At 44.9% G+C, this 12,431-nt stretch overlaps 1 protein-coding gene across 1 annotated transcript in view; it reads left to right on the plus strand.

The window, feature by feature from the left end:
- The window catches only part of LOC144479463 (receptor-type tyrosine-protein phosphatase delta-like), a 526,436-nt gene that overhangs the window by 292,991 nt on the left and 221,014 nt on the right, over nucleotides 1–12,431 (plus strand). Inside the window, exon 9 of the mRNA XM_078198154.1 lies at nucleotides 8,040–8,051. Within this exon, the coding sequence (XP_078054280.1) occupies nucleotides 8,040–8,051 (12 nt within the window). The remainder of the gene's footprint in view (nucleotides 1–8,039; nucleotides 8,052–12,431) is intronic.

Here is a 12,431-nt window from a genome sequence, read left to right on the forward strand (position 1 = left end):
ACAAATAGTGTTTAGTCTAACAGTAAACACATTCTTCCTGCTGGAAATGCTGGATAATAATCAGGGATACGAACTTTGAACTCTCTCCCTGACCCGGGTACAACGAGGTCAATTCCATCACCCTGGCTGATTAATTTACTGAGGAGATTGGAGGCGGAAACTGCCTGTCTGAAGAATAAATCATTTTAAGTCCTCCAGCCCTCTGTAATTCCTGCTAAAATCCATTTATGTGAGAGGTAGTTTAAAATAAATAGGGAAGATTGTCAAACAAGCTAATTTAATTAGAGGTGAACTCCTTAGGAAGGGAGAAGAGTAAAATGACCCAGACAAGATAGCACCTTTGTTTTGCACTCTCCAAAATAGGGTTGCCAACCCTCCAGGATTGGCCTGAAGTCTCCAGGAATTGGAGGGCAATCTCCAAGACATTGTTGTGTGCGACCCTGGAGAAAGCCCATCGGAACATTAAGAAAGTTTGATTGTACGGCCATTTTCATTTCTCTTTACCAGACATAAAACTATTGAAAATGAGGCGAAGTAAGACTTGGTTTGACTGACAGTCAAGCGTCATCCAATTGGGTGTTGAGGGTTTTTTTTGCTTTCTGATTGGTTTAGTAAGTCACAAGGATGGAAGTGTCAGCTGATTTATGGGAAGAGTGGGGTGCGGTGCGGGGTGGGGTGGGGGGAGGAGGGAGGGGGGTGGGGGGTGGGATGCGGGTTACACGATGAAACCTCCCGGAGTACAGCCCATCACAGTGGCAACCTACTCCGATAGGGCAGAACAGTGAAAGTCCCCCATTCCAGAAGATCTAGAAGGTTCTGTAGTTAATTATTCTGATGTCATCTAACTTCAAACAAAAGTAATCCAAACTCAAAGGTGGAGGTCTAAAAGCGAGGGGATCAAAAAAGGAAGAGCCATTTGATCAACTTTAGCAGAATAAAGTTTAAATAAAGTTTATTGATTAGTGTCAGAAGATGTCATTCAGTTACATAGTGAAAACTAACTTGGGTGATATCATACCCATGTGATGTCACTATGCTGGTTCTGTTTGATTGAAGAATTGAGCTAATTCATGAGATTGGATAGAAATGGTCATGTGACATTCCCTCTTTATCCACCATTGACGATGGATGTTCAATAAGCACGCCCAAGTGCCATCATTTATTTTGGCCAGAATCGAGTAGCGACCGGATTGTGCAATATAAAGACAGGGAGGGATATTAAAAAGTGTTCCCTCATCATGACCGTGTTCAAGTGTGTTAGGATCCACTTGGTGCACCTAACGAAAGGGCCAGCTGGCATGGTGAGAGCATACTCGAAATAACTCCTCAGAGGCCGGTGTCCCTTCACCAGATTCCCTTTATTTACAAACTCTATTCCACTCCTAAGAGTGCTTCAGGTACAAAGTCAGAATCCGGAGTCTCAGTCGCCCTGTCATTCCTCAATATATACATGTGAGACTCCCTGATTGGACAGGCAATCATTGCGTCAATCAGGAAGCTCGTACTCCAAGAGGCCCACCTCATGGACCTCGTTGAGGCCGTTACAACACTGCTGCAACCAATCCAATTGCAGCATTGGCTGGTTCATTTTATTTGGATTACCTGCTGATCACTCGGTCTCTTGGCCAAGACTTTTCAAGCCCCCTTCAAACCATGAAATATACGCCCTTGTTCTATCTGAAGATAAGCTATAAACTTTAGGTAGTGAGGGAAGGATCTAATTCAGCCTTTTTACGCAACTTGTCATTACAGAATGTGTTTGAGCTCAACTGAAGAGAGTCGATGTACAGGGACAGAAATTAAAAGGTCCCGGATCTCACTGTCTCTCTGTCCATTCCAGCCTTGATCCCTTTTGTCCAAAGGTGGAATTCCATTGTACAAAGTGTACACTAGTTTGGAATAAAGAATTCCCATTTATTTTTGCTGTGTATGTAATTACCTCAGCCTGATCCCATCATATCTGAAACCCAGCCCATGGAATAGTGACTCCTCTCACTCAAGGCCATTAATAGATAAGATCCTTCATTCTTTTTCCTTGAGTCTACAGAACGTTGTAACTTCAAATTTAAGTTACCTAATTGCATAGTGTTATATTTTCTAAAAAATTTATATTTCAAAAAATTCTTGAGTAACATGCCAGAAAAAACATATTATGGGACATTGTGTAAAAGCACAAAATGGCTGACAACTGTTGCCTCAAAAGCTGGAATGGAAGATAAGGCCAGTGGATTTTCCAAACCACCGAAAAATATTGTTGGTTCTCAACTATTTAAATTATTTACAATATCTTTTTATAATTTGGATTTTGACCCAATGATTATTGATTGCAGAGGAGTGGGAAAGGATTAAATATCATGCCCTGTGTAATTTTCCACAAATTTGGGTAAATCAGGGATAAACCTGCTGTCCATCTCTAAACTATCAATTGTCTACTCAGTTTCTTCCAGAAATAACTATCAGCTGGGAATTGTTGAATCTACCATCGATGTCTCCACCTAAGAATAGATCTGGAAAAAGGCTGATGGCAAAATGTCGTATTTTTTCTCATGCGTACACAAACAGCATGCAGTTTCTAGAAATCCCTTGACGCCTAAAAATCGGACATTGTGTGCAGGGAGATCCTGAGCCTCACACCATCGGGTTTTTTATCTTGGTCCAATTCAGCTGATCCCAATTGACATCACTACAAAAATGAACTGTTCCCGAAACCATTTCCCAAATCCTCCCTGGTCATTGTAACCGGGGTTCTGTGCAGTAACCAACCCATTGCAATTGCTTTAAGAACTCAAGAGACCATTAAGTAAAGTGCGCTGCCTGAACATGTATCGTATTTCTCCCTAACTTGTGTTGTCATTTTAAACAGGACTAAATGCCAAGTATTTTATTCAATGTTTCCTGTAAGCCAGGGAAGGAACACACTGACAGAGAGGTCGGCAAGCAGCAGCATTGTACTGCGCGACTCAAACTCTAGGCATCTCCAGGGGCGGCAGGAAGGAGTTGGGAGTCATTAGTGAGTTCTGTGGTTGGTATTCGATGAGCTTTCACACAGCAGGGAACCCTTTAAAGAACATGCATGTGGCTTATCAGTCCCTGATGGGAGACAAACCTAAGAGACAAATGAATGTCTCCCCATGGCTTCTTTGCAGTCTCGGGAGGCTTATACTCTAAGAACTAAAATAGACGAGACATCCAAAAATAGCTTAGTCTGGCAATAGAGACCAGGTGGTAGATGATTTGATGGGTTCAGTTGTGGAATAATGAATACATGAGAGCAATCAAGAAGGGATGTGATGTCTATGCCCTTAACTGCAAAACCAAAGTTTCAGATTGGAAAAAAAAATTGGCGTGTAGCTCTCAAAACCAAAGCTGTAATCATGATGAAAGCTATTGGAGCAGAATTAGGCCATTCGGCCCATCGAGTCTGCTCTGCCACTCAATCATGGCTGACTTATTTCTCAACCCCATTCTCCCGCCTTTTCCCCGTAACCTTTGATCCCCTTACCAATCAATAACCTATCTACACTCAATGACCTGGCCTCCTTCTGTGGCAATGAAGTCATAGAATCATCATAGAAACCCTACAGTGTAGAAGGAGGCCATTCGGCCCATCGAGTCTGCACCGACCACAATCCCACCCAGACCCTCCCCCCACATATTTACCCACTAATCCACGCATCTCAGGGGCAATTTTTAACCTGGCCAATCAACCTAACCCGCACATCTTTGGACTGTGTTATCGCACAGGCTATCTCGCCTTGTGCAGAAGGTCTATGTGTCCTCAAGAACGAGGGAAGGTGCCTCTCTCTTTGACTCTTCTGCTTATTGTGGCAAAATTCATCTCCCGCCCCACCCTCAGCCCCTCTCCACCATGACACAACTAAGCAGCTCTGTCACTGCCCCTCCCAGAAATGTTGTTAGGTTGTCGCCTGCCATATGTATTCAGTCCCTCCCCAAGTTTTGAAGCTTAAAAGTTTTAAAAGTTTATTTATTAGTGTCACAAGTAGGCTTACATTAACACTGCAATGAAGTTACTGTGAAAATCCTCTAGTCGCCACATTCCGGCACCTGTTCGGATACACTGAGGGAGAATTTTAGCATGGTCAATGCACCTAACCGGCACGGCCTTCGGGCTGTGGGAGGAAACCGGAACACCCGGAGGAAACCCACGCAGACACGGAGAGAACATGCAGACTCTGCACAGACAGTGACCCAAGCCGGGAATCAAACCCGGGTCCCTGGCACTGTGAGGCAGCAGTGCTAACCACTGTGCCACCGTGCCACTCTATGACTCAGTCCTATCAGTGCCTCGAGGCGAATAATCCATACCAACCAACCTCAACATGAGAGGAGTCTTGAGTGGAGGATGAATCGTTTCAATTAAAGCCTTGCAATCTCTGTAACCTCGTTGAATAAAACGGCCCAATCAGAGTGAATTGATATTGAATCACGAGCAGCTCTGTGCTGCAAATTCGAGTCCGTTGAGAGCGGAGCTGGAGGATTCACTCATTAAATTTTTGATTCTTTAACAGCTGACAGAAAGAAGTCTTTCATCCCATCCGCCTGGGCACAGCTCCAGCTCCAGCCCGGGAGATGAAAGCATGGCAATCAGCCTTCTTTTTCTTCCTGCTTTTTTAAAATAAAAATATGACATTCTCCAATATCTCAGTGCATATTGGAGCCAAGTCTTTGGTAGCAAAAATAAAAAGCTACTTCAAGACGTCTGGTGTTTAAAGTGCACCAAAAGACTAATTCTTTTGCAATGAAGCAGGTGGCGGCTGCATTTGTTTAGACACTATCGCCATATTACTGTGCACAGCTCTGCCCGAAATGAGGTCTGGTCGCTCCCTACCATTAGTGATCCTTTTCCAATCTACAATCTAGCTCATTCTGCCAACTTTACGTTCCAGACTGCAGGAAACTGGCAGAGATCCATATCAATAAAACAGGAACAAGAATTTTGAAAGTGAGAATGCTCTTAATCTTGCTTCAGGGGAGCTAGTCTATCAAACTGATTTAATACCACAAGAGGCAAGCTTTTCTGAGCACTAATCCACCTTTGTGTTATGAGAAATCTTGTATAGGGCGCACACAAACATATGCATGCACACAGACATGCACACACGAACATGCACACAGGCACACGTACACACATGAGCACACACATGCACACACATACGCACGCACATACACGAATGCATGCGCACACACACATACACACATGAACATGCACACATGAGCACACACATACGCACGCACATACCCGAATGCATGCGCACACACACATACACACATGAACATGCACACACGAGCACACACACATATACACATACACACACACACACGCATTAAACAGCACTCAGTAAATCTGTGTCTTAATGTCCAAGGGCAGGGGGAGAAAAATGTATGATAGTATCATTGAATTTTACAGCACAGTGAACCCTGTGGCAGGCTTCACTCTCATATCCACTTAGTCCCATTCTCCTGCCCTCTTCCACATTCTTTCTTCACTCTCTTTTTTAACGGGGAATCTGAAGGGAAGGCCAAAGGCCTGTAGCAGGAGAGAAAACAAGGAACAGGAACATTTAGATGGATAAACAACAAAGGCCAGTAAAGATTTAGGCAAGATCGCTAGATTGATAGAGGCATGGCAGTAAGACAGGAGGTTGGACTGGGAGTTGTCACATTTTGAATCTGTGCATGACCACTGGCTGCGCCAATCAGATTTTTCTGCCATGTGCACCCCTCATTTGTGCTCCCAAAAGGGCACGCCTCCATAATGAGAGAAGAAAATCATTACTAACCCCTCCCCCTCCCCACTCCCAATGAGTCCCAGAAGCAGAAAACAAATCCACTGGCCATAAAGGGATAATTTTCCCTCTACCCCTGCTTCCTAACTAGCAAGAGTTTTAACAACACCAGGTTAAAACCCAACAGGTTTATTTGGTAGCAAATGCCATTAGCTTTTGGAGCGCTGCTCCTTCGTCAGATGGAGTGGATATCTGCTCTCAAACAGGGCACAGAGACACAAAATCAAGTTACAGAATACTGATTAGAATGCGAATCTCTACAGCCAACCAGATCTTAAGGATACAGACAATGTGAGTGGAGGGAACATTAAGCACAGGTTAAAGAGATGTGTATTGTCTCCAGACAGGACAGCCAGTGAGATTCTGCAAGTCCAGGAGGCAAGCTGCGGGGGTACATACACATCTGTTTAACCTCTGCTTAATGCTCCCTCCACTCACATTGTCTGTATCTTTAAGACCTGGTTGGCTGTAGAGATTCACATTCTAATCAGTATTCTGTAACTTGACTTTGTGTCTCTGTGCCCTGTTTGAGAGCAGATATCCACCCCATCTGACGAAGGAGCAGCGCTCCGAAAGCTAATGGCATTTGCTACCAAATAAACCTGTTGGACTTTAACCTGGTGTTGTTAAAACTCTTGCTGTGTTCACCCCAGTCCAACGCCGGCATCTCCATATCATGCCTAACTAGCAAGGCAGAGACCGTGTGGCCTCTGATGTTTATTTCCATCAGACAGGCATCTATTTCTGATGTATTCTCCGTTCCTCTTGTTCGAGCAGTGCAAAGCTGCTCGAGGCCACCCTCTCCTTATGCTGTTACAACTAATAATTTGAGAATGATGAAATGACAACACAAAGGGGAAATATTAATGCAGTATATTAACATAATGGCTGCGCTGTAAGTAGATCAGTATTCCCAGCTGAGAGTTATGAATTCACTCCACCAACAGTCAATTTACCAGAATACAAATTGTTAAAAAAAATATATTATCCTCTTTGCATGCCTTCTATGTAAAGTACCACTCACAGCGTAAGAAAGTGATTTGTTTTGTTAAAAATTGTGTTCTTTCCTATTGCCTGTAAATCACCGGTGCCCCTGAGCTCCCTCTTCAGAGGCTGAAGCGGTGACCAAGGCAACGAGCTGACTCCGGTGTTGGGGGGACACTTGCTTGATGGCCGCTTCAACCTCCTGAAGATCTGACCTCTGAGGCGTCAAAGGTCATGGATGAAGTAATATGTCATTTGAAAAATTCTACTTGTGACCTGCTGCCGTTAGACAAGTTATGATATTAGGAAAGATAGCAGTATCAATTGGATGGAAAGGTGAAAGGTCATTGGTGATGTATTGAAGATAACACAAATTATTTCTTTCCCCCCCCCCCCCCCCTGTAATTTTAATTATAAAATAATGTTAGGGGGATGGATATTTGATCCCTCTCCGAGCTTTCCTGCCTAACCCGCGACATACAAGGTTTGACTGTGTTTTTTTTTAAAAAAGGATTTGTGGCTGCTAAGGGGTGGTGGGGGTGGGGTGGGGGGGGGGGGGTGGGGGGGGGGGAAGGAGGGGGGAACAGTGGACTCTCTCTTGCCAGCGAGAAGCGCGCAGTCAACCTGCGGGACAAAGCCCGGCCCAGAGCGCTGCAGGCTGACGCGCCCTCGGCACAAGAGGCTGAGACCTCGAGTCGGCTGTTCCCACCCAGCGCTGGGGGTAATCCAGCTGCATCTCTTTCACTCCTTCAGAAGGCTTGCCGCGTGGCGGGGCAAGGTGGGGACCAAATTGCCGAGCATGCTGGGAAGAACGGCGAGAGGGCAGCGTTATTTCTTGTGGGTGGGAGGGTGGGGGGAGGGAGGGGCGGGGGGGAAGCTTGCCATCAAAATTCTGAAGCCGACCGCAAGAAGTGAAAAAGATGGAAAGGGAATGAAGGAAATGTTTTTTGAGTTATGTGTTTTAAGATAATGCAACAGCCTTGCGTTAGTTTTTGTTTATTTTTTAATTTGATTTATCAGTGGAATTGTTTGAGTTAAATATCGATTCCCTCAGGACTAATTATTGAGGCGACACACTAAAAAAAAAATTGATTCTTGAAGGTTTAGGCGAAAAGGTCAAAGGTCGTTAGTGAGAGTAGATGTTGCAGCTAAAAGCCTTGAAGAGGCCTTTTTACTCTCTCTGTGTTTCCCCTATTTCTCTTCTCCCCATGTCATTGTGTTCTGCATCAAACCCCCTACATCCCTCAGAGCTACGAGAAGGTTGGTGTGTTTTTCTTTTTTACTTTTTTTAACCCACATTACATATGAATAATCTTTTTATTAAAAAAAACTAAACCCCCACAGCACAGTTCAGATAATTTGCACTAGTCTGTGGGTCCCCGTTTTTGCATCCCAAAAGTTTTTCCCCACTTGTTTTGGTAATGTGTTGTGCCTTGTGGTGATGATACCTTGGCGCTTGTACACTGTTGCCTGGTGCATGATGGGAGAATGTAATAACATGCTGCATGCTGCTATGTCACGCTAAAACATGCTATGACAAGACAGTGTTCCTGCTGCATTTCAATGAGGTTTCACGGTTTAAAAGATGGGCTTGGAGCCTGCCAGCCACCTATTTATACCATTTACACTTGGACTACACTGAGAAATAACTACCTGATGAGACAACTTTGTGTGTGTGTGTGTGTGTGTGTGTGTGAGGAGGGGAGGGGCGGAGAGGAGAAGGCAGCTTTTGCAATGTGAAGGGGTTCCTGGGCACATTTTGTGACACACCTTGTGGGGCTGAGGTGTCAAAAGGTCAAATGGGAGGTCAGGTGTCAAATAATGGCAGCCATTGAAAGGTGCTGTGCTGTCTTCCAAGATTTCCCTGAGATGGTGACAGTAGAGTGATAACATTGCATCTGACACGCATTGAGGTCATTTTAGAAATCAACTGATTCTCCAAACAATCGATGGTGTGGTTGTGGGGGAAGGGATGAACATTGGCCCAGTAGATAAGGTTGACTTCAGGATGTAACCTATAGATGCATAGAGAAGTACAGAGCAAGGAAACTCCACTACAATCCACCCGAGGAGTCCCATTGTCTACTGTACCCCTCTATCAAACCTTGCTATGAATAATTATTCATCAGTCATGCATCAGCAAATAAATTATCCACGCTGCCTTCTTTGGCAGACCATCATTCCATTCATTCACCATTTTCTGTGTCAAGTAGTTAATTCTCACCACCTTTAATTCTCTCTCTTCCAAGTTTGATCCCTTTAAACATGTTGGGTGGGATTCTCCCACCACGCTCGCCCCAAAACCAGAGAATCCCACCCAACCTTTGCATGGTCCACTCCCCGGCCGCTACGATTCCCATGGCGGGTGGGACAGGAGATTTCCTCCCCCCCAGCCCCGTTGATCTTTATCGTGTCCATATCTTTGAAGATTTGATAACTTCTATAAGATTACCCGCGAGCACTCTCCTCTCCGTGTCAACATTCCCAGCTTTTACAGAATTTTCCTCGTATCTCAGATGCCTCAATCAAACTATCAGATTAGTTGCACTTTCCTGTACCTGCTCCAGTTCTCGGATGTTCCCACAATGTAGTGAGTCGAATTGTACACAGTACAATGGGGTCAGTTTAGCTCAGTTGGCTGGACAGCTGGTTTGTGATGCAGAGCGATGCCAACAGCATGGGTTCAATTCCCATACCGGCTGCGGTTATTCATGAAGGCCCCGCCTTCTCGACCTCAGTCTCAGTAGGTGTTAGTGATGGTAACTCAGTTTCAGTCGATGTTAGTGATGGTAACTCAGCTTCAAAAGTTCCCTTTCTCTTTATGATAAGTTCCTCATTATGAAGAGTAAAAAGTGTGATAACATTGCCTGTCAGGGAGCGGCCAACACAAGAGCTGCATTGGCAGGGCGGAGGAGTATTTGTCGTCTCCACTGGGGAATAAGGAAGGGGCAGCAAGAAAAATGCAGCTTTGCTATGGCCCCTCATGTCTCACTCCTCATGATGCAAAAAGTTTAGTGAGTTAAGCCATAAAATGCTGCAAAAGGATTTCCCAGCACAAGGAGTGTTTGAACCCTTGACCCAGTAAAACAATGGGCCTCTGAGGTCCCAGAGCAGGCTGCCTGTTGATCTTTTTTAGATAATCCCGAGCTTGAGACATTGGATGGTGTCCTAAACAAGACTAAAGTATTCTGTTTCTGAGACAGAAAGGATTAGGAAGGATTTAAAAGAAGCCTTTGAGGAAATGTCAGACCGGCAAAAAAAAGATGGTTGCAGAGAAATCTTCGCCATCTTCCCAGATGGAGGACACAGAAAATAAGAATGGCAGCAAATTGACTGGTAGTCATCCTGTAGTGTATGACTTTCATTTGTAAGCCAAGATGATGTTAGCAGTTTGTGTGGGAATGGAGGACAACATGTGCCAACCTTAACTCTCTGTCTTCATCTAAGGCCCACACTTTCCTAAAGAGGTCTTTGCATATTTACCCGCAGTAGGAAATGGCCTGATGTTCCCCCCCTCACTAGCCCAGGCTACATACATGAGTTAGACCAACTTTCATGCTGCCCAGGCTGAGGTCGATGAACACAGGTTAGCGACTGAAGCTTACCAGTTGAGTCATTAGAATTTCAATTCCTCTTTTTAATTTTCCTGCTTCCCATTCCCAGAATAGAATAGGACAACTTGCCTGCTCTCAAAAGAGTTCCAGCAATTGCTGTTTGGAGCCAAACCCCATTGACTGACCCTCTAGCATTCCTCTTCCACTCAGCAGTGCAGCACACCAGTGTACACCAGGACACACCAGTGCACATTAGTGTACACCAGTACACACTGCCACACCAGGGCACACTGGTACAGCAGTGCACATCAGCGTACACCAATGCAAATCAGTGTATGCCAGTGTACACTAGTGCGCATCAGTGTACACCAATACACACTGGCGCACCAGTGCACACTGGCATGCCAGTGCATATTGGCACACCAGAGCACATTAGTGTACACCAGTACACATTGGCACACCAGGTAACAGTGGCACACTAGTACACACTGGCACACTAGTACACACTGGCACACAAGTACACACTGGCACTATATTTTTGCCCGGTGGCAAAGTGACGCCATAAGTGAAATAAAATGAACAATCTGTTTCATAATCATCTCCCCCACCGTAAACACACTCGGATACCAGACACACATTGTGTGTGCAGCATTGGTGGGTTATAATAGTGACATTTAGATTGAATATCAAATGGAAAGCGGAAACAGGATTTGGGACTGGAATCTCAGCAGGGATGCATCCGAAAGAATTAAATAGTTTCAAGCTGAAAGAGATAAAACAGAAGCACCGAGAGGGGAAAAAAATCTGCCAGTCATTTGAAATATTCTGCGTTGTTATTACTGCTCTCGGCGCAGCTCCTACTCGATCCCATAATTCATCGCACAGACGGAGAAAAGATAGAAAAGAGGTCCCTGGTGGTTTCTGACAACAGTTTGCTCAATAAAGCATGGCTCAGCTGCCTTTATGCTGTATTTAGACAGTAATTAAGACTGGAAATAGGCAAAAGGTTTGAATTTGGCCTTTTATTCCCTTAATTTAATGAGGATTTGCCGATTCTAGATCCTCGTATTTGCCGATCCTCCTGTCTCAGACCCTCCGTTTGAAAAAAATTGAAAGTCATTAAGAAGAAAAATATTCCTGCCCTGTAGGTACATGGAAGTAAGCGAGGATGAAAGGAAATCATTCACTACAGAAAGTACAGCTCATATCTCTTAAAGGAAAAGTAGCCTGACCAACAAATTATATATTCCAGTAGTTTGCCGTCTAACAAAATACTTAAAGGGATAGACCAGATAGATGCAGGCAGGACCTTTCCCCTGTCGGGGAGCGTAGAACCAAGGGGCACAATTTCAAAATAAGGGGGATGCCACTGAGGATGGTGATGATATTTTTAGTCACAGAGTTGTGAATTTTTGGAATTCTCTCTTCCCCAGAGGACCGTGGAACATCCATCATTGAGTATGTTTACAGCAGAGATTGACATATTTCTAAATGCCACTGATATAAAGGGATTTGGGGATAGTGTGGGCTAAAAGGCATTGAAGTAAATGATCAGACATGGGGTGGCATGATGGTAGAGTGGTTAGCACTGCTGCCTCACAGCGCCAAGGACCTGGGTTCGATTCCCGGCTTGGGTCACTGTCGTTATAGAGTTTGCACATTCTCCCCGTGTCTGCATGGGTTTCCTCCAGTTTCCTCCCACACTCCAAACATGTGCGGGCTAGGTTGATTGGCCATGCTAAATTGCCACTTAATGTCAGGGGGACGAGCTAGGGTAAATACATGGGGTTACGGGGATAGGGGCTGGGTGGGATTATGGCTGGTGCAGACTCGATGGGCTGAATGGCCTCCTTCTGCACTGTAGGGAATCTATGATTCTAGTCTCTGATTCTATGAAGCATTCCTTATAGCGAACCAAGAAAGAGGCCACTCCCGCGATTCACAGCTAGGTAGTGCAACACCTCGGGGCCTACAACCACGGTCCGGTGAAGTAACAGGTTTAACACCCCACTGAAAGCTTCCTATCGGGCAAATCTCCAGATTGGTCAATATGGAGGTCTTACTCCACAGAGCCCATGGGGAGATC

The sequence above is a fragment of the Mustelus asterias genome, chromosome 26, assembly GCF_964213995.1.
Source record: "Mustelus asterias chromosome 26, sMusAst1.hap1.1, whole genome shotgun sequence".
Taxonomy (NCBI): domain Eukaryota; kingdom Metazoa; phylum Chordata; class Chondrichthyes; order Carcharhiniformes; family Triakidae; genus Mustelus; species Mustelus asterias.